This window comes from Trichechus manatus, unplaced genomic scaffold, assembly GCF_000243295.1.
Source record: "Trichechus manatus latirostris isolate Lorelei unplaced genomic scaffold, TriManLat1.0 scaffold00028, whole genome shotgun sequence".
NCBI lineage: Eukaryota > Metazoa > Chordata > Mammalia > Sirenia > Trichechidae > Trichechus > Trichechus manatus.
This window is the reverse complement of record NW_004443964.1, coordinates 7,928,162-7,950,190: the sequence shown is the minus strand read 5'-3', so window position 1 is coordinate 7,950,190 and position 22,029 is coordinate 7,928,162. Positions and strand designations below refer to the sequence as shown.

General features: G+C 56.9%; 2 protein-coding genes across 2 annotated transcripts in view; one reads left to right on the top strand and one right to left on the bottom strand.

The window, feature by feature from the left end:
* Positions 1-20,856, top strand: part of KIF19 (kinesin family member 19) — a 32,471-nt gene extending 11,615 nt beyond the window's left edge. The window contains exons 3-20 of the mRNA XM_004374171.2: positions 2,704-2,814; positions 3,341-3,428; positions 3,696-3,832; positions 7,949-8,074; positions 8,463-8,657; positions 10,588-10,734; positions 12,722-12,844; positions 14,963-15,128; positions 15,975-16,149; positions 16,277-16,475; positions 17,221-17,491; positions 17,586-17,707; positions 18,167-18,300; positions 18,551-18,656; positions 18,850-18,946; positions 19,419-19,816; positions 20,015-20,174; positions 20,415-20,856. Coding sequence (XP_004374228.1) covers positions 2,704-2,814; positions 3,341-3,428; positions 3,696-3,832; positions 7,949-8,074; positions 8,463-8,657; positions 10,588-10,734; positions 12,722-12,844; positions 14,963-15,128; positions 15,975-16,149; positions 16,277-16,475; positions 17,221-17,491; positions 17,586-17,707; positions 18,167-18,300; positions 18,551-18,656; positions 18,850-18,946; positions 19,419-19,816; positions 20,015-20,174; positions 20,415-20,545 — 2,886 coding nt within the window. The 3' untranslated portion in view covers positions 20,546-20,856. The remainder of the gene's footprint in view (positions 1-2,703; positions 2,815-3,340; positions 3,429-3,695; positions 3,833-7,948; positions 8,075-8,462; positions 8,658-10,587; positions 10,735-12,721; positions 12,845-14,962; positions 15,129-15,974; positions 16,150-16,276; positions 16,476-17,220; positions 17,492-17,585; positions 17,708-18,166; positions 18,301-18,550; positions 18,657-18,849; positions 18,947-19,418; positions 19,817-20,014; positions 20,175-20,414) is intronic.
* Positions 20,857-21,810: 954 nt separating this feature from the next.
* BTBD17 (BTB domain containing 17) overlaps positions 21,811-22,029 on the bottom strand; it is a 5,391-nt gene continuing 5,172 nt past the window's right edge. Inside the window, 1 exon segment of the mRNA XM_023729271.1 lies at positions 21,811-22,029. This exon segment is cut by the window's right edge and continues 99 nt beyond it. Within this exon segment, the coding sequence (XP_023585039.1) occupies positions 21,811-22,029 (219 nt within the window).

Here is a 22,029-nt window from a genome sequence, read left to right as displayed (position 1 = left end):
AGTCATAGCCCTGAGGAGTGCCGGGGCTGGGACAGGTGGGCCCCCAGGTAACACTGCCCACACTTAGTGCACGGTGGCCACCCAACCTTTGGCAAGCTGTGAGGGGACCCAAGTCAGTGGCCTCATTCCTTCCCCACACAAACCCCGCCTAGCCTGTCTGGGCCCTCCCCTCTCCCTGGTTTACCTGGAACCCCATCTGCAGGGGATGAGGCTTCTGGGGGAGGCTCCTGGTGTTGGGCCTCCTGGGGAGCCAACACGCCGCTGCTTCCTCCCCTGAGAATCCCAGAAGGAGCCTCGCTGGGTCTGTGGTCAGTTTCAGTGCCTTGAACAGACACCCGACTCCAGGCGGCCGAGGAAAGAGGCTTTGATGTCAGGTGTATGTAGAATGCGGGGGCGAGTCTGGTGGGAACCCCGAGGTTGTCATCCTCCTGGGACTGGGCTTCTCAAGCCCTCGAGCTGGTTGGGGTTGACCCAGAGGGACCCCAGCAGCAGGAGTCGTGGGTCCCCTGCACCCGCAGAGCTCGACTGGCTCCCAGCTCTGCATCTGCCTCCAAGTGGCTGCTCCCCATGCCTGTTCTCCGCTCCTTTCCAGGATTGCCACCTGGATCCCCTAATGACTCAGGAAGGGGCGCAGCTGCTGCCTGCCTCCTTTGGGGGGAGTATGACAGCCGCCCCCTCCTCACTGCCCTCTCTCTGGACTCCGCTTACTGTTCGGACCCGCTCTAATCTCCGAGGTCAGACTTAGGTGGGACTGTGTGCGTGGGGGCTGTGCAGTGGGTGGCCCCCTGCCCCACCCCCAGCTCCATGAGATCCCCCTCTGTGGGAGTGGAGGAGCAGAGAGGGTGTGTGAGTGGCAGCTCAGTGTGGTGGGGCAGGGTACCAGCTCAGGAGCCAGACTGCCAGGGCTCCAACCCTGACTGTTTGACTTGGTGACTCAATTTCCCCCTCCGAGGGTAATAATCGTGAGCGAGTTCATCCACGTACTGCCACCACCGGCTGCTGTCGAGTGGACTCTGACTCATGGCAACCCCATGTGTGTCAGAGAAAAACTGTGCTCCGTAGGGTTTTCAGTGGTTCGTTTTTCAGAAGTAGATCGCCAGGCGTTTCTTTGGAGGCGCCTCTGAGTGGACTTGAACCAGCAGCCTCTCCTAATTCATGTAAAAGGACTCAATAATCATGTTGTTGTTCGGTGCCGTTGAGTCGGTTCCGACTCATAGCGACCCTGTGCACAACAGAACGAAACACTGCCTGGTCCCGCACCATCCTCACAGTCGTTGTTCTGCTCATAACATAGCAATAATCCCGAGTGACTGTTATTCCCTGGTGGGAGGGGGCACTGGCATGAGGCTGCCCCTCCCTGTCCCCTCAGAAGAGGAAGAGCGAGGGGCTGGTGAGGCTGCTCTGTTGGCGGGGCGCCTCCACTCCGCCACAGCCCCTGGAGATCGTCCTCCCATCGCATTAGAGTGGAGCGCAGCGGCGGTGTGTTGTCCCCTGGCTGTCTGGCTCCAGCCAGCACTCCAGGGAGCCCAGGTACTCCCGGGCACAGAGCACTTAGAGGTGCCAGCTGCCTCTCAGTAGGCACCTCCTTGGGACAGCCAGGGGGAGGGGATGCAGGGAACAGGAGACCTTCCCATTACCCGGCCTCAGTCCCTGCTTCCCCGTTAAGAGCCCCTTGAACAAAGACCCTTGAGGGCTTAGTATGTGCCCAGCATCATGCCTGAGCATGTTAAACACGTCATCTCATGGACTAGTCACGGCCCTCTAGGTGGATACTACTGTTGTCCCCATTTGACAGAAAGGGAGACTGAGGCTCTCAACCTCATTCAGCCACAAGTGGGCTACCCCCAAACCCAACCCTGTTTCTTCCTGTCCCACCCAGCCACCAGCCAGCCCCCTGTCCTGACCCTCAGTCCACTCCGTGTCTGAGGCAGGCATGGAGGGGTGAGGCAGGCATGGAGGGGTGAGGCAGGCATGGAGGGGTGAGGCAGGCATGGAGGGGTGAGGCAGGCATGGAGGGGTGAGGTAGGCAGGGCGGGCCGGGCAGGGCTGAAGATGGCACCCCGCTATAATGAGGGGATTAAGTCTGTGGAGTTTTGGTTCCTCCGCTTGCGTGACCTTGGGCAAGTTACTATTTTGGGCCCTGATTTCCTCATCTGTAAAGTGGGAGTAAGAATTGTCCTCTCCACTGGCCCGGAGTTGTGAGGAGCTCAGATGTGTGAGGTGCTTAAAATAGGTCCTGACGCAAAAGAACGGCTAGAAAGTGCAAGCCATTGTGGTTGTTGCTCGTTCTTTGGTAGAGGGGGTGCGGGGTATGGCTGGGTTTACAGGAAGCCCCCCACCCTGGGGTCTGGGGCTCACTATAGCTTGGGCATCCCTCTGGTGTTTCTCCTTTGGGGTGCCTTGTAGGGCATTTGTTCTGAGGCTTCCTCTTTGGGCCTTCGAGGTCAAGTGTCCCCGACCTCACTCCCGGAGAGCGTGATGTGGAGCTGGAATGACCCAGGGCTCAGAGCATGGGGCTGCCAGGCTCCGCGACCTCCCACAGGACCTGGAAACCAGGGGCGTGGCCTCCAAGGCTTCTGGGCCTTCCATTCATTGCCCACGTCCTGACGTGAGGCCGGTGAGGTCAGAGTTCACAGGCTTCGTGAACTCTGAGTGCTGACCTGGGAATGGGTGAGTGCCAGCCTACCCCAGGGCCCTTTGCAGATGGTGATTCTCATGGACCCCATGGAGGACCCTGATGACATCCTGCGGGCGCACCGCTCCCGGGAGAAGTCCTACCTGTTTGATGTGGCCTTTGACTTCACTGCCACCCAGGTGAGGGTGGGCCTGGGGGCATGCAGGAGCACCTCTGGGCACTTTGCCTCGCTTCAGAGGGAGCCCTGCGGGCCCTGGCCTTGACCCTCAGCCTCCCTGCAGCACTGAAGTGCCCGTGTGCACACCCAGCCCCCTGCACAGACACACACCATGGTTGGCACCCCCAGCCAACCCTGCAGGGAACACACCATGGTTGGCCCCTTGAAGCCCGTCTGGTGGGGAGGGGGCAGGCAGAACACAGTGACAGGGAAGCTGACACCTGGGGACCCCTATCTCGCCTATCTGCAGGATGTTCCCAGGAGCAGATGCGATGTATCCCCGGGCTGGGGGCCAGGAGGCGGCTATCGGGGGAGGCATCTCGGGTGTCCTGAGCTCTGTTTCAAGCTGGCGCTCCCCCCTGGGATGAAAGCAGACACCCTTCCCCACTCCCACAGAACATCTCCCTGTTGGGGGCTGCGCATGCCTGTGGGCCTCTGTGCTCTGCCTGCCTGTCTCCCAGCCGCTGACGGTCCCCTCTTCCTTGCAGGAGATGCTGTATCAGGCCACCACCAAGAGCCTCATTGAAGGCGTCATCTCGGGCTACAACGCCACTGTCTTTGCCTACGGCCCCACCGGTGAGGAGGCAGACCTGGGAGAGGCCTGTGATGCCCCTGGGGTCCCTGCCTTGGGAAATAGGCCCCCTCAGAGAGCTAGCCTGACTCCAGCTGGGCAGGAGTCAAGGTTGTGGCTGATCCCAACCCCACCGAGGGCCTTTCAGCCCCGAGGTTCCAGTCCTGAGCCCCCTGCCCACCACAGCCTCCCTAGCCATCTGGGTGGGCCCGGCTTCTAGGACAGACCCAAGTGTGCCCAGCGAGGTCTCACTCCCGCCCCATCCTGCTCAGGCTGCGGGAAAACCTACACCATGCTGGGCACAGACCATGAGCCGGGCATCTACGTCCGCACCCTCAACGACCTCTTCCGTGCCATTGAGGAGACCAGCAACGACATGGAGTATGAGGTGTCCATGTCCTACCTGGAGGTGAGCCTCCACCCCAGCTGCTGGGGCTTGGACAAGAGGCCTGTAGGACGGGGCTGGCCAGCTCCCAGACCAGGCCACTGGGCAGTTTCCTGGGGAGCTCATCACTGCTGCCCCCCTACAATCATGCTGTTAACCCCTCTGTACACAAACCTGAGGCTCAGAGAGGTTGGGAAACTAGGTCAAAGTCACAGAGGAAGCGAGGGAGCAGAGATTCAACCTCAGGGCCCTGTGGCTTTAAAGCCAGGCCCTGCCTCACCCGTCAATGAGCGCAGGACTCTGCTGCCCACCTGGCTATCTGCCTGTGTACCCTCACAGCCCCATTCCTTACAGCAGACTGGTCAGCCCTGCCCTGCTTCCTCCGGGCACTCTGCCCACACAGGTACAGGTGAGAGCAGGTGCTGCAGGTACAGGCTTGAGCCTGGAGGCCTCAGCTACAGAGCCACAGCCTCCCTGTGCCCACCTGCAGAAGCACGACCACCAGGCAGTGAAGGGACAGCAGTGGTGGGGCATGCAGAGAGGCCAGAAGGCGGAAGAGCCAGTGTGCTGGCCTCCCTCTGGCTCTGACTGCTCAGAGGAGCTGATAATCTCCAAGGTAACAGCCCAGGGTCAGGGTGGGGGGCAGTGAGGCAGGCCCCAACCTGCTCTGTGTTGACTCAGCCAGCAAGACTCACTTTGGAGGGGAGGCAGATGAGTTGCTTGGCGACCAGCAGGGATGGCCTGTCTTAGTTATCGGTTCTTGTTGTTAGGTGCCATTGAGTCGCTTCTGACTCATAGTGACCCTATGTACAACAGAACAAAACACAGCCTGGTCCAGCACCATTCTCACAGTGTTGCTATGTTTGAGCCCATTGTTGCAGCCACTGTGTCAGTCTATCTCATTGAGGGTCTTCCTCTTTTTTGATGACCATCTGCTTTACCAAGCATGATGTCCTTCTCCAGGGACTAGTCCCTCCTGATAACATGTCCAAAGGACCTGAGACGAAGTCTCACCATCCTCGCTTCTAAGGAGCATCCTGGGTGTACTTCTTGCAAGACAGATTTGTTCATTCTTCTGGCAGTCCATGCTATATTCAATATTGTTTGCCAACACCATAATTTAAAGGCATCAATTCTTCTTCGGTCTTCCTTATTCATTGTCAAGCTTTCACATGCTTATGAGAAGACTGAAGATACCATGGCTTGGGTCAGGAGCACCTTAGTCCTCAAAGTGACATCTTTGCTTTTTAACACTTCAAAGAGGTCTTTTACAGCAGATTTGCCCAATGCAATACATCGTTTCTTGACTGCTGCTTCCACGGGTGTTGATTGTGGATCCAAGTAAAACGAAATCCTTGACAACTTCAATCTTTTCCCCATTTATTATTATGTTGCTGATTGGTCCAATTGTGAGGATTTTTGTTTTCTTTATGTTATATATGTTATGCTTCTTAGTTCTCTAGTGCTGCTATAACAGAAATGCCACAAGCAGGTGGCTTTAACAGACAGAAATTTATTTTCTCACAGTTTAAGAAGCTAGAAGTCTGAATTCAGAGCGCCGGCTCTAAGGGAAGTCTGTCTATTGGCTCTGCAGGAAGGTCCTTGTCTCTGAAGCTTCCGCTTCCGCTTCCTCGTTCCTTGGAGATCTCTATTTTACCCCATCTCTCCCTGCTTGCTTGTTTAATCCCTTTTGTGTCTCAAAAGAGATTGACTCAAAATACCCCCTACACTAATCTTTCCTCATTAACATAACAAAGACAGCCCGTTCCCAAATGGGATTATAGCCACAGGCATAGAGGTTAGGATTTGCATTTTTGCAGGGACATAATTCAATCCATTACATATATGTCCTTGCCACAGGCAAAACACATTCACCCCATCACATTGTCCCAAAAGTCTTAAATCAACTTCAAGTCCAAAATTTCATCTTCTGAATCATCTAAATCGAATACGGTGGAGACTAGGCATATTCCATCCTGGGGCAACCTTCCTCTTCATCTGTGAATATGTGAAATCTAGACTACAAGTTAGCTGTTTTCAAAGTACAAAGGTGGAACAAGGCACAAGGTAGACATTTTTATTACAAATGGGAGAAATTGGAGGGAAACCAAGCAAGTCCAAAACCCAGCAGAACAAATTACATTAGTTCCCACGGCTTGAAAATAATCCTCTGTTCTTTGGGACCATCTAGGTAATGGCCCTGCCCTCCAGACTCAGGGTGTTGGCCATGCCTGCTGGATTCTGGTTGGAGGCCCCTCAGCCCTATGCTTCAGCTCTGTCTTCCAGGCCCACTGGGATGGCAACTCGGCTTCCTAGGCTTTGGGCAGCTTCATTCTCCTAGTCCATCTGAGTGGAAATACCACCCCCTTGGCCCCAGCATGCCCTGTTCATCTGTTCCTTGGGCATGGCCGCCCTGCCCTCTCAGATTTGGGCAGCAGCCCCATCCCCCTAGGAAGCTGTGGCCCCCACCCTTTGAGATCCAGGAGGCTGTGGCCCCACCCTTTGAAACTGAGAAGGCTCTGCTTCCTGTGCTCCTTCCAACAGTTCTACTGATCTCCAGGATGCTCCAGGGATGGTCCTTTTTTTTTCTTGGGAACAACAGATGTAGCTCATTTGGCCTGTTTCCTGCCTGTAGAATTCCAAGAGGCAGATAGTGTTCTTTCGTTTCGTTTTTCTCTGTCCCCTTCAGCCTAAGCTGATGGGTTTTCTGTTGCGGTAGTTGGTTAGATCCATCAGTCACAGGCTTAATCTCTTTAACAAAAGATTGTGTAGCCACATCCTTGATGAACATTCTAGGACATGTATCCTTAGTTTGTACAACAGAATTTTCCAAATCTTTACGTTCTGTTTTCATTTTGCACAGTTAATTTTTAAGTCCATCTCTTTCCTCTCATATTTTACTGTAAGTGGCAAAGAGAAACCACACAGCCCCTTTAAGATCTTGCTTAGAAATCTTATCAGTCAGGTAGCCAAGTTCACCACTTACAAGTTCTCCCTTTCACCAAACTTTTGAACATAATTCAGACAAGTTCTTTGCCACTGCATAAAAAGCATCACCATCACGCTGCCTCCATTGTCCAATCACATGTTCATCAGTCTCTTTTAAAGCCTCACCAGAAGCACATTTAATGTCCACATTTCTAGCAACATTCTGTTGCTGGCACCATATGTATTCTCTAAGACACAGAGACTTTCTCTATAGCTCTCCTCACTTCCTTCTGAGCCCTCACCAGAATTGCCTTTGACGTCCATAATTCTACCAAGTTTCTTCAAGGCAATCTAGGCTTTTACTATTAGGGACCTTAAAATTCTTCCAGCCTCTACCCATTACCCAATTCCAAAACTGCTTCCACGTTTTAGATATGTTAGAGCAGCACCCCACTCTTCTGGTACCAAATTCTGCCTTAGTTATCTACTGCTGCTACAAAAGAAATACCATGAATAGATGGCTTTAACAAACAGAAATTTATTTTCTCACAGTTTAGGAGGCTAGAAGTCCAAATTCAGAGCACTGGCTTTAGGGGAAGGCTTTCTCTCTCTGTCAGCTCTGGAGGAAGGTCCTTGTCTCTTAAGCTTCTGCTTTCTGGTTTCTTGGAGATCTCCATGTGTCTTGGCATCTATCTTACCCCATCTCTCTCTGCTCACTTGTTTAATCTCTTTTATATCTCAAAAGAGATTGACTCAAGATACACCCTACACTAATCCTGCCTCATTAACATAACAAAGACAACACATTCTTAAATGGGATTATAGCCACAGGCACAGAGGTTAGGATTTACAACACATATTTTGGGGGGACATAATTCAAACCATAACATGGCCTTTGAAGGGGTCCCCCGCCTGGCCAGGGTGTTCCTGCCATTGGTCAGATCCCTGTCCCAGTGCCCAGTCTGTCTGCAAAGTGTCTCCCCTTGGTTTTGATGGCTCCTGCATCCTCATCTCAGGCAGCCTGATGTATCCCTGCAGATGCTGAAGCCCCTGCTCCCCCGTGGAAAGGAAGGGGTGGACCCCCTAGTCTGGGTTTCTCAGTGAGGAGCTCAGGAAGTTTGAACTCCTGTCTCCTTCCTGCTGGGTGGGATGGGAGCCTGGCCCTGGCCTGGACACTTGCCCTGTCTCCCACTAACACTCCCATCCCATCAGATCTACAACGAGATGATCCGGGACCTGCTGAACCCCGCCCTGGGGTACCTGGAGCTGAGGGAGGATTCCAAGGGGGTGATCCAGGTGGCCGGAATCACCGAGGTCTCCACCATCAATGCCAAAGAGGTGAGTCCGGTGCAGCCAGGGGCAGGGACAGGGACACTCACCACCTGAGGGGGCACAAGGGGGGCTGAGGATTGAAGCTCAGCTGGGGCTGGGCTGGACAGACCTAGAGAATCCTGAGTGGTGGCAAGAGGGGGTCTCTCACACTGCCACTGTGCCTGGCAGTGCTGACCCTGGGGGATGTGGTGACCAGACAATACAGTCTCATTTACACACAGAGAGCTCCAAGGGTCAGGGAGCTCTCCAGATCCCAGCCAGCCTGGGCCCTGCCCCACCTCTCAGATGCAGAACCATCTCCCCAGCCCTAGAGATGCCTCCTCTCTGTGATAGTCCCTGTAGGAACACACCACAGGTCCCCAGGTGTCACCACCCTCCCTCCCCCCACACTCAGATCATGCAGCTGCTGATGAAGGGGAACCGACAGAGGACTCAGGAGCCCACAGCTGCCAACCAGACTTCGTCGCGCTCCCACGCTGTGCTCCAGGTGGCCGTGCGCCAGCGCAGCCGCATCAAGGACATCCTGCAGGAGGTACGGCAGGGCCGCCTCTTCATGATTGACCTGGCCGGCTCGGAGCGCGCGTCTCAGGTGAGTCTGGCTCTGAGTTGGGGCTGGGAGTCTCAGGGGAAGGGGAAGGCGGGATGATGGCCTCCCAGGTGAGCCTGGCTCCCAGGTGGGGCTGGGGGAGGACTGTCCTCAAGGGACGGGTAAGACAGGGATGAGCAGTGCCCCCAGGGTAAGGGACTAAGAAATGTCCTGGGGAGCAAAAGAGGGGAGAAGGATGGGGAGGAGCATCCTGAGGAAGAGCTAAGGAGGGGCTGGTTGTAGGAAGGGGGAGAAGGATGAGAGGATGTAGGGAGCAGGGAAGAAATGAATGGGAGAGGGAGAGACACACAGCCCTGGTTGGGGGCCTTGGCTGGGGCAGGAGCCTGGAGAGGGCCTCGCAGCCACATCAAGGAGAAAAGTCTCTGCCACCCACTTCTCCAGCATCTTTGTTCTCCACTAAATCCTGCTCACCTGGCTCTGAGGCCTTGCGCGGACAGCACCGCCCAGCATGGAGGCTGACTGCCCTTCTGCGGGCACACTCAAGGCTGCACGGCCTCTGGAAAGACGAGGCTGGGCAACAACCCTGTTGGCACTGGAGACAGCACAGGGAAAGGCCAGTGGCCAGTGAGAACGAGCAGTTTCCATGTTTGAACGTGTGTGGGGTGGGGGTTTGAACAGGCAGGAAACACACCCCTCTCTTCCAGTAAGGCCTAAGGGATCACCGGGGAGCAGGTTGGTGGTGGAACTGGGCTGCGGCCTGGGAAGAGAGGGTGTCCCCTCTGGCCATTGGAACCAGCTGTGCAGAGACCTCTCATGGAGGGGGCTGTGGGCAGAACTACCCCCACCCTCACCTTGACACTGTCCTGCAGGTCCAAGGAGAAGAGCCCAGTGTCCGATGATGTGCACGCACTTACATGCTCCCTCACACACTTACAACCCACACTCACTCGCACACATGCTCTCATACCCACACGATGCTCTCACACACGCATGCTGCCTCACACACTCACAACCCACACTCACTTACTCACACACATGCTCTCATACCCACACAATGCTCTCACACATGCATGCTCCCTCACACACTTACAACCCACACTCACTCACACACATGCTCTCATACCCACACGATGCTCTCACACGCACATGCTCCCTCACACACAACCCACGATCACACACACACATGCTGTCACACTCACACACACTTGCTCTGACACACATATGCACACCCTCACATGCTCACACACAGTCACACATATGCATAGCTCACACTCATGCTGTCACACACTCTTGCTTACACATACACGCTCTTAACTCACACCTATACACACACCCACACACATATACACGCACTCTCACATGTTCACTGACACACACTCACAACCCACACACACACTCATTCTCTCACACATACACACACTCTTACAGTCACACTCTCACACCCACATACTCTCACACACACGCGCTCATTCTCTCTCTCTCTCTCTCTCTCTCACACACACACACACACACCCACACCCACACACACACACCCTCACTCCTCCCTCCTGGCCCTGAAGCCTGGAGCGCCCCTCTAGCGCTGTGTGTCCATGGGTGTGCCTGTGGGTGTGCCTGGCTCTCGGCTGAGCTATTTGGGGGACCGGACACGTGGACCACAGCCTCCCTCCCCTCCGGTTCCTGGAGCTGCATGTTCAGCTGTGCCTTGGGGCCAGCGCTGGGGGAGACAAAGACGCGGGCACTCTCTGCCCTACTCAGACGTCCTCAGCCATCGCTCTGGTTCAGACTCCTTCCACTTCTCACCCTCATCAAGGAGTGTGGGACAAGGCCCTCTCACGGCCTCTCTATATTTCAAAGCCCTGAGGGAGAAGAAGGACTTTCTAACCCGGAACCACCCAGGGCATGGAGGGGGTGGTTGGTGTGAAATCCCAGTTCCTGCCCCATAAAGCCACAGTGACGTCCACCACTCCCTCAGACACAGAACCGGGGGCAGCGCATGAAGGAGGGTGCCCACATCAACCGCTCCCTGCTGGCCCTGGGCAACTGCATCAACGCACTGAGCGACCAGGGCAGCAACAAGTACATCAACTACCGCGACAGCAAGCTCACCCGGCTCCTGAAGGTACCAGTCGTGGCCAGAACCAACCAGGTGGTGGGCGCCGGGAGAGAGTTGCCAGGTGTAGCAAATAAAAGGAGAGGACACCCTGTTAAATTTGAATATCAGACCAAAATATTTAGTATAAGTATATCCTATGCAATATTTGGGATATACTTATGCTAAAAAATTAAACATTTTTATCTGAAATTCAAATGTAACTGAGCCCCTGAATTTTACCTGGCAGCCCTAAGCAAGGGGTGGGAAGCTGGGAGAGAGGGAGCTGACATTTGCCAGGATTTGGGGTCCAAGGGAACCAAGAGACACCCAGATTTGGAGGCTCAGGCCTCGTGGCCCAGGGAGTCTGCTGTTCGGGGGCCACCTCCTTTGTGCGGTGGTGCCCTTGGCCTTTAACTGTAGCCACGTTACTGAGTGTCCAGTCCTGGCTAGGCTCTGCGTTCAGTGCTTCACCCCTACTAGCTTGTTTCGTCCTCACACCAACCCTGTGAGTTCAAGGGATTACTCTTTCCACTTGCAGCTGAGGAAACTGAGGCACAAGAGGCTAAGTAACTTCCCTGAGGTCTCGTGCTGGTAGGTGCTGGAAGGAGGAGGCAAACAAGCCTGCCTACTCTAACTAGCTACTTTACCAATCAGCTGCCATCGGCCTGCCTTCCTTACTGCACCCACAACCCTGGGATGGTAGGAACAATCGCAAAATTATCACCATTTAAAGGGTGAGAAAGCCAAGCATTAGCAAGGTGATGGAACTTGCCGAAGGTCACACAGCTGGTCACTGCAGCAGCCGAGGCTTTCTTCCTCTGTTTGCACCATGCTCTCGCCTCCCATAGTGCAGGCTTGTTGCAGAGGACACGACCAAGCTCGGCAGGGGAGAAGGCTGGCCACAGATGTGTACCGTCCCGCACACGGCGGATCCAGCAGTGCTGTCCGCAGTCAGGAGAGGGGGAGACTGAGAGGCTGGCGGGGTGGGGGAGGACAGGGAAGGGGGCAGTCAGGAGAGGGGGAGACCGGGAGGCCTGAGGGGGTATGGGGGAGGACAGGGAAGAGGACCCCACAGGGGCATGTGGACTGGGAGGCCTGAGGGGGTATGGGGGAGGACAGGGAAGGGGGCAGTCAGGAGAGGGGGAGACAGGGAGGCCGGGGGGATGTGGGAGGATGGAAGGGGGCAGGACCCCACAGGGGCATGTGGACTGGCTGGCTGACTTCTGACTGGTTCCCAGCCAAGAGGACCTGTTACCGTTCCTCTTTCCCTTGTAGAGGGGAGGGAGAGGGAAAGCCGGGGGACCCTGTCCGGGCTGCATCCTAAAAAAAACCCTTAAATGCAAGTTTTGAAGAGGAAACCGGAAATGAGAAAGGGAGGAGGACAGGGGAACTGGGACTCGGGGTTATTGTTATGGCAGCAGCCAGGGCCTCGAGTGTGTGTGAGTGTATGTGTGTGAGTGTGTGCATAAGCATATGTGTATATGTGTGTGAGGATGTGTGTGTGAGTGTACGTGTATATGTGTGTGTCTGTGGGTGAGAGTGTATGTGTGTGTGTGTGTGTGTGTGTGAGTATATGTGTATGTGTGTGTGTGAGAGTGTAGATGCATGTGAATGTGTAGGTGTGGGTGTGAGTGCATGCGTGTGTGTGTGTTTGAGTGTGTATGTAAAAGTGGGTGTGTAAGTATGTGTGTGTTCAAGAGTATGTATGTGAGTGTATGAGAGTGTTTTTGAATGTGTGTATGTGTGGAAGTGTGAGACGATGTGTGTGTGAGAGGATGTGTGTGTGTGAGAGGATGTGTGAATGTGTGTGAGTGTGAACGGATGCGTGTGTGAGTGTATGTGAGTATGTGTGTGAGTGTATGTGAATGTGTGTGAGTGTGAGAGTGTGTGTCAGTGTGTGTGCGTGTGGTGGTGTGTGTGTGCGTGATGCGCATAGGTGGGCATCCTCAGCATCCCGGCGGGAGGAGAGTGAGGGAGTCAGTCCCAGGCAGCTCATAGCCCCCCTCCCACCCAGGACTCCCTGGGCGGGAACAGCCGCACGGTGATGATCGCCCACATCAGCCCAGCGAGCAGCGCCTTTGAGGAATCCCGGAACACCCTGACCTACGCTGGCCGGGCCAAGAACATTAAGACCAGGGTAAGGGCCCCTGTCTGTCCGTCTAGGGTACGCATTCCCAGATCCAGATTTGAGCCCCTGGGCTGATTCCAGGCCCTGCCACCCCACCTGCTCTCTCTGGTTACCAGGCTCCAGTGCACTGGCCTCAATCCCCAGTCCACGATCACCCCCTGTGCCCCTACCCCACACCTTTCAACACCCGCTTGCCTGCCAGGAAGCTCACAGCTCCTGAGGGCCCTCTTCTTCCTCTTGTTTGAAGGTCTGTGCCCCCCGCCTCGTCCTCCTCCATTTTCCCTCCTTCAGACGCTCCTTCCGACATTCGGCATCTTCAAGGCACCTAACTATAATGGCCTTAATAAGAGCTGGAGTTTACTGAGCACTTACCTGAGCCCTTTAACATATTATCTCATTTAATCCTCAGAATAAGGCAGGTGTAACTGTTCTCCCCATTTTACAGTTTGGAAAAGTGAGGCACAAGGAAGTTAAATGACTTCCCCTGCTGATCACTGATGGAGCTGAGGCTAGAACTGGGTCTGCCCGGTGGACATGTCAGACCTTGCTATCTATTGAGAAGTCTATCCTGCCCTGTGTCTGTGTGTGTGAGGGGGTGGGAGTGGGTAAGTGTAGGATAACCTCCAGCCATTACTGCCGCGCGCATTCTCTCAACACCTATAATTTGCCAACCAGAGTTCCGAGGGCTTTAAGTTTTATTGCAACCCTCAAAGAGCTTAGTGGGGGAAAGGAGACATATCCTCAAAATTGTGAGTTGATGGTTCAAGGCAGAATATTATGAGTGCAGGTAAGCGAAGCCAAAAGTAGGTGCTGAGGTAGTCAGGCAAAGGGGGGTGGGCGTGGGCTGGGGGGACCCGGTTGGGCTCTGCGGAGACGGTCAGCGGGACCCTGAGGGATGGTGTCCTAGTTCTCTAGTGCTGCTGTAACAGAAATACCACAAGCGGGTGGCTTTAAAGAACAGAAATTTATTTTCTCACAGTTTAGGAGGCTAGAAGTCAGTGCGCCGGCTCTAGGGGAAGGCTGTCTTTCTGTCAGCTTCTGTTCCTTGGTGATCTTCTCGTGGCCTGGCATCTGTCTTCCCCCATCTCTGATTGCTTGCTCAATCTGTTCTGTTCTATCTCAAAAGAGACTGACTTAAGACACAATCTGTACTAATGCTGCCTCATTAACATAACAAAAACCCATTCTCAAATGGGATTATAACCACAGGTACAGAGGTTAGAAGGAGCCCTGGTGATGCAGTGATTAAGTGCTCGGCTGCAAACCAAAAGGTCGATGGTTTGAACATACCAGCTGCTCCATGGGAGAAAGATGTGGCAGTCTGCGTCCTTAGAGATTTACAGCCTTGGAAACCCTATGGGGCACATCTACGCTGTCCTATAGGGTCGCTATGAGTTGGAATCGACGCAATGGCAATGGCTTTGGTTTTGGATAAGGGTTAGGATTTACAACACATATTTTGGGAGGACACAGTTCAGTCCAGATCAGATGGGAAGGACATTGCAGAGAGTATGAGAAGTTAAGGGCAGAGGCTTCAAGGGCAGGAGGGAGATGCTGTCTGCCATGGGGATGGGAGAGCAGGAAACTTTCCATCCATGGTGGGAGCAGTGAGTCCAAACAAAATCAAAAGAGACTGTGGTGGGCCTTCAATGGCAGGGGAAGGACTTAGGGCAGCAGGGAGACACTGAAGGCTGATGAGCAGGGGAGGATCTGGCAAAGGCACGTAGGTGTGATAGGAAGTTGTGGGGTTGGAGGAAAGGAGGACACTAATGTCTTCCCGAAGGAATCCTGGTGGTGCAACGGTTAAGCGCTCGGCTGCCAACCAAAAGGTTGGCAATTTGAACCCACCCAGCAGCTCCATGGGAGAAAGGCCTGGTGATCTGCTCCCATAAAGATTACAGCCTAGAAAACCCTGTGGGGCAGTTCTGCTCTATCACATGGGGTCGCTAGGAGTTGGAATAGACTCAACGACCCCTAACAACAATGTCATTCCAAAAGACAGGAGAGGCAGGGGAGAAGAAAGAGAATGGAAGACCCGCAGGCAGGGCCCCGTGACTGCGTGGAGGAGGGGTGACTGTACCGCTGACCGTGTCTTCCTCCTCTGTCCCGCTCGCCTGCTTCCCGCAGGTGAAGCAGAACCTGCTCAACGTCTCCTACCACATCGCCCAGTACACCAGCATCATCGCCGACCTGCGGGGCGAGATCCAGAGGCTCAAGAGTAAGATTGACCAGCAGGGGGCGCGGGGCCCGGCTCGGGGCCGGCTGGAGCGGGGCAACATCCGCCACATCCAAGGTGTGTGCAGGTCTGCCCTCAGGCTGTCTCACAGAGCTCTGGGGTCGGGCAGTGCCAGCTTCAAATCCAGGCTCTTCTGGCTGGGTTGCCTTGGGCTAGTCACTCAACCGCTCTGAGCCTTCTGTTCTTTAATTGTAAAATGGCATCATGATCTCTGGTTCCGGAGGGTTGTCATGAAGATTGGGTGGGATCACATGAGTGCGGGACACAGGAGCACTTAGGTGTGTGCGGGGCAGCCATTCGGGGCAGCCATTCAGAGCATCACATTTGGGGCTGCAGAGCAGGGCTGTGAGGTTGGACCCTGTGCCACCAGAGGGGGCCCTGTTCCCTCGTAGACTGTGTGTGTGTGTTCTGACGAGTTTCCTACAGGTGGCAGTAGAGTGTCTAAGGGGCGCCTTTTTATAAGTGCTATAAGGGCTGGTGGGAGCCCTGGTAGTGCAGTGGTTAAGGGCTCGGCTGCTAACCAGAAGGTCAGCGGTTCAAACCCACCAGATGCTCCATAGGAGAAAGATATGGCAGTCTGCTTCCATAAAGATTACAGCCTTGGAAACCCTATGGGGCAGCCCTACTCTGTCCTATAGGCTCATTATGAGTTGGAATCGACTTGACAGCAATGGGAAAGGGCTAGTGGAAGTGAGCTGGGAATCACCTTTGAGCTGAAGCAGGAAGAGTCAATGATGGCGTTGGGACATGGGAGGAGGTAGTAATATAGGAGGTCTTTCTGGAGGAGGTGGTTGGAAGTGAGAGCAATAGTTTGGTAAGAAAGGGAGGAGAGGGCTCCAGATGGGCCCAGACTTCTTGCCTGAACCTACCTCCTCCCCTCCCCGCCCCACACCCTCCGGGCAGCCGAGGTCCAGCTGCACAGTGGGCAGGGGGAGCAGGCCGAGATGGCTCAGCTGCGGGAGCAGCTCATCAGCGCTTTCCAGGAGCAGATGGATGTGCGGAGACGCCTGCTGGAGCTGGAGAACCACGCCATGGAGGTCCAGATTGACACCTCCCGCCATCTGCTCACCATCGCTGGGTGAGCACTCCTGCTCCACGCCACCCCTGGACCTGGGCCTGAGGGGCCAGGCACCATAGCTGTACGCTGGGTCCTGCCTCTCCTCCATGCCTAAATCCCGTGTCTCCCTGGGGTGGGGCTGCTGCAGCTGGGAGCACGAAAAGTCTCGTCGGGCCCTCAAGTGGCGGGAGGAACAGCGGAAGGAGTCGTTTACCAAGGATGACAGCGAGAAGGACTCAGACACAGGTGATGACCAGCCAGACAACCTTGAACCACCCGACGTGGCCTCAGCTCGGGAGAACATCGCCGCCCTGGTGGGAGAGCAGAAGAAGCTGCGCAAGGAGAAGGTGCCAGGCTTTGGGGGGCAGGGAGGGGGGCTTGAGAGGCCAGGCAGTGGGAGCTGAGGGGAGGGGCAGGGAGACCTGGGAGCTTGGAGTACAGATTAGGTGTGACCTTGCCAAGATCCTTAACCTCCTTGAGCCTCGTGTTCCTCGTCTGTAAAATGAGATAATCATGGTGCCGTTCTAATGAGCTTATGCCTGACACATACCAAGGACTCAGAAAATGGTAGCCAATATTATAATCAGGGCTTTCTGGATAAGAGGTTTTTGCCTTCTGCTCTGGGGTATAACCAAACCAGGGGGGCTTCAGGGTATCCCCATCAGTTGCTGTCGAGTCAATTCCAGTTCATGGCGACCCCATGTGTGTCAGAGTACAACTGTGCTCCATAGGGTTTTCAGTGGCTGATTTTTTGGAAGTAGATTGCCAGGCCTTTCTTCGAAGGTGCCGCTGGGTGGACCTAGCAGTTAGCCTGTGATCTCAGTGAACTGTTTGCACTGCCCTGAGGATATCAGACCGGCTGGAGTTGGGCAGATATCCACCAAAGCTGGTTCCAGGGCCAGGGCAGCAAGAAGGTGGGCCCAGAGGGACCAATAGGAGTAGCTCCTGGTTGCAACCTCAAGAGTTGATCTGGGGACGGAGCTCCAGCCAGAAGCCCAGAGTCCAGGGACTGAAGCGGCGTGGACAGGCCCGGCGAGAGGTGGGGAGAGGTGGGCCCCTAGCCCTGCCTGGCTGACCCTGCATCGCCCCCAGCTGGAGCTGGAGCAGCGCTGTCGCGAGCTGCGCACGCGGGGCCGGCGCCTGGAGGAGACGCTCCCGCGGCGCATCGGCTCGGAGGAGCAGCGCGAGGTGCTCAGCCTTCTGTGCCGCGTGCACGAGCTCGAGGTGGAGAACACGGAGATGCAGTCGCATGCTCTGCTCCGCGACGGCGCGCTCCGCCACCGCCGCGAGGCCGTGCGCCGCCTGGAGCAGCATCGCAGCCTCTGCGACGAGATCATCCAGGGCCAGCGGCAGATCATCGACGGTAGGGCCCGCGCCCCGTGCACCCGGCCCCCCCACGGCCCCATCGCCCGGGAGGGTCCGAGCGCAGGCGCTGAGCCCTGCCCCTCACCCCGCAGACTACAACCTGGCCGTCCCCCAGCACCTGGAGGAGCTCTACGAAGTGTACCTGCGGGAACTGGAGGACGGCAGCCTGGAGCGGGCCACCATCATGGACCGCGTGGCCTCCAGGGCGCTGCAGGTGGGTGCCTGGGCTCGGGCATGCAGGAATGTGCTGAGGGCACTCGCTAAGGGAGGGGCTGATGCCCAAGGCAATGCCTGCAGGGCATGGGACCAGGCTGGCTGGCGCCCCTGGGCGTTGACTCCCTTCCCCTCTACCATACCCCATAATTTGCCACATCTGAGTGAGGTCCCCATCCCTGGGCATTCTCTGGCCCTTACCTCCACCCGGGGTCTAGAGGTTAATGTCGACCATCTGAGATATCAGAACGGCCCCAGATGCCCCCCCACCCCGCCGGAGGCAGGTGCTTGCCCCCAGGTAGCGCCACTGGGGATGCTCAGCAGAGCAGACCATAGCTTACCCTTCAGATCCCAGAATGAAAGCTCACTGCCCCCTTGGGGCTCCCGCCCATGTTACAACCCTGGTCACCCTGTGCTGTTACCTGGTCCAGGACCAAGTCTTCTGCCGCCTTCCCCACAGGACAGCTCCTTGCCCAAAATTGCCCCAGGAGGAGCCATGCTGACCCCGGATTCTGACCTGGAGAGCGTGAAGACACTGAGCTCTGAGGCCCAGCGCCTGCAGAACAGCATCCTCCCTCCGCTCAGCACGGAGAGGTGAGACCGGGGGCTGCTTCCTGCCAGTCCTGCCCGAGCCACATGCTGTGCCGTCTGGGTGCCAGCCCAGATCAGGGCTAATTGGGGGACATGGAGCAGGAAAGGAAGGGAGGAGGTGGCACAGGTCGGGAGCCAGGACTCCTGGGCTGTTTGTCCCTTCTGAGAACAGCTTCTCTCCTGGGGTGGGGCTGGGTCCTCAGTGGGACCAGCCTGGCCAACTGCTGCCCCATCCCTCCTCTGCCAACCCCAGTGAAGCCAACCACGTGTTCAAGGCCAGTCCCCGGGCCTGGCAGGTGAGGGGCTTCTCTGTGCCTACCCCGCCCCGCATTCAGATCGGCAGCCTGGTGACCCAGGAGGTGAGCTCTGAGTACCCGCTGGCCTCCCGGGCTCTGCTGCTGGGGGTGGGGGGCATAGGGGTGGGCACCCATTGGTCATGACAGAGCCTTTCCAAAATGGCCACCATTCCAGAGCCTCCCCTGTCTCTGCTGAGGGAGCACAGGGTCCCTGCTGTGCTCAGGCCTCCCTCCTCCCGACCACTTCACCCTGCAGGCCCCCGCTCAGGACAGCCTGGTCAGCCTGAGCAGCCGGATCAGCTCTTCCCCAGACAGCAGCGAGAATCTGTTGGAGGTGCCCTTGTCCCACAAAGGTGAGCCCCCGGCTGCGCTGTGAGCCCCGGCCTAGCAGTGCCCAGGCACCCAGCCCAAAGCCCTTTCTTGCGGTCCACACTGCTGGGTGCTCACCGGCGCTCTACAGAGAGCCCCCAGTGTCGAGAGAGGTTTATCCACCTGCTCAGGGACACACAGCCACAGACGGATATTAGAATGGCAAATACACAGCTCTTAGGATTGTGCCCGCCCCTCACTCAGCTATAATTGCAATAGCAAATCTAGATGGAGCCCCCGGTCCTGGGCTAAGCCCACTATCTCAATCCTCACAATAACCCTGTGGTGTTAGATTTACCACTCCCAGTTTACAGAAAGTTACCTATGCTGCAAACAAGTGGGAGAGCTGGGGTTAAAGCCCAGGCAGTCTACCTCCTACCCATTTCCGCCAGGCAGAAGGAGGGGGGCTGGAGGTGCAGGAGGGGCGCGGACTGTGTGGCCTCTGTCCCGCTGCAGAGCGGAAGGAGATCCTCACCGGCACCAAGTGCATTTCTGTGAAGGCGGCGCGGCGACGCTCGCGGGCCCTGGGCGCAGAGGGGCGCCACCTGCCGGCGCCCGCGGCCGAGCGCAGCAGCCTGTCCCTGCACTCGCTGAGCGAGGCGGACGATGAGCGGCCGTCCGGCCCGCTAGCCTGCAAGCGGCCCCCCAGCCCCACGCTGCAGCATGCGGCCAGCGAGGACAACCTGTCCAGCAGCACGGGTGAGGCCCCAGCGCGGGTGTCGGGGCCGCGCGGCGACGGCCCTGGGCCCTGGCCGCGCGGCCAGAAGAAAAGCCTCGGCAAGAAACGAGAGGAGTCTCTGGAGGCCAAGAGAAGAAAGCGGAGGACCCGATCCTTTGAGGTCACCGGGCAAGGGGTGAGGCAAGGGGCAAGTGGCAGGCGTCTTCTCGGGGCCCTTCTTTGTGGGGTGGGCCCTGCACCTAGCTCCCCCAGTATCCTCTCCCACACGCAAGGGCACCACCTTCAGAACCTCTGTCCCCCAGACTGGGACAGACCCCTGTAGCAGACCCCTGTATGACTCTGGCCTCACCTCACTGTTTTCCAACCACTGCAGCTCTCCCGCCCCAAGAACCAGCTCCCGGGGCCCCGTCCCATGGAGAACGGCTCCGACCACAGGGTGCCAGCCTGCGGGCACCCAGCCCCTGGTGTCCGGCACCCAGGAAAGGTCATGCTGCCTTTGGCCAAGGTCAAACTCCCTCCAAGCCAGCACTCGGGTCAGTACTGGCCGGGGAGGGCCTGGGGTGGGGCCTTGGCCAGCCCAGGGAGGAGGAGGCACAGTGAGTTCTGTGCCCACATGGCTGCCCCTGGCCGGAAACGTGGCTCTCCGAGTATGTTCATGGCACTGGCCCATGAGTCCTAGTTCTTGGGATTGTGCCTCTAGGGAATTCAAGGCCACTGGGGGATAGGAGAGGGGATAGGGAGGCATTTCTAAACCAGCCTTTCTGCTGTTGCAGGCCCTGGGGACCCCTCACCCCTTGCTGTTCCCCCCAACCCAGTTGGTGTTTCCCGACGGGCTACTCGAGGGCCGCGCCTGCCCCACAGTACCAGCGCCCATGGCAAAGATGGACATTTCCGGCGTAACTGAGGGGCCCTGCCTGGAACTGACCCTCCTGCCCCCCAGTCTGAATGGGGTGTAGCAGGGAAATAGGAGATGGAGGCAGGGCAGATGGGGGTGACTGGGGAGCTGGAGCCCAGGATCTCAGAAGGCCTGAGCTCCTGAGACCCAGGAATTGTGGGGCTCCCGCCTGATCCTTCCATGCTTTCAGTGCCACTGGGGAAGGGAGGTGATCTCAGAAGGCATGGCCGGGACAATAGGGTCCCTGGCCCCCCAGCCCTGGACAGAACCCTGTTGCCAAAACCCTGCACCGACCTGTGGCCAGACTCAGCCTTGAAAATGGGGGGAGGGGAGCTGTTAGTGAGACGGGGCTCCTGGGCCCCCACTGGGGCAAGGGATGGTTGGGGAGGGGGCTGACAGGGGTTTCACGTACTATGGTTGGGTGTGGGGAGGTGTGGTTTTGTTATGTGGCAGTGGCTTTACCCTCTTTCCTTTTTAACAATGAAGTCCCATTTGGGAACTAGACCTTGTCTGGAGTGTGGAGTAGCCATGACTGATTAACATCCAACCCAGTTCCCCTCCCCATGAACACCCCACTCTCCCTAGGGCTGGCTTCTTAGCACCAACCTACAAAGACCTGGGTAAAGGGTTTTCTCCAGACCCAGAGGCCCTCCCCAGGAAGGGTGGGGCTTGAAAAGTCCATTCATGTTCCCACTCCACCCCCAGACCCCCTCCCAGGGCAGGTCAGGACTTGGGGGGCCCAGAGGGCAGAAAGCCTCATAACCCAGATGGAGCGGTTACCCCCGGAAGTCCGGGCACAGAAATTGCTCAGATGAGCCCCTCAGCTTCAAGGTGAGACAGTCCTGCAAGTGGTGCCCGAGTGGCCCAGCCTCCCCAGGGGGGCACTATGACCATGGGGATGCCCTTACCTGCCCTGTTCCGTGGCTGGGTGGGGGGCTCCCATCTGCCCTCATGGGAAAGCTCAGTGGAGGCTGGGTGAATCCCCAGACCTGAGGGACCCTGCCTGGGCTGTTTTTACCCGGGGTGGTCTGTACAATCATTCCCCACCTCTGAGCATTAATTTATTCAAGACCTAGAGCATCACAGTCAAATTTATGAAAGCAACCCGAAACCAGGCATCTGGTCTACCACCCCACACCTCGCCCGTCCCATCCCCAAAGCCAGGCCTATAGCCACCTCCACTCGCCGCCCCGGCCCAGCCCCTCCCGGCCATCTACGCAAGGCCTTCATTTTCCAATCCCAAGTGTCCGGGACCCCCGCCCCCGCCCGCGTGGCTACTTGGGGGTCCGGATGAGGGTGTGGTAGACCGGCTTGACGATGAGGTGCAGGTGCAGGGCGTTCTCCACCAGGTACTCGGAGTTGCGCCGCTGCAGGTCGGCGTGCGCCAGGAAGTCACCGGCCTCCTCGCTACTCTGGTGGAAGCTGTAGGCATGGCGGACCAGCAGGCGACCCTGCTGTCGCGCGCCCACCAGCACGGTCTTCTGGAAGCTCAC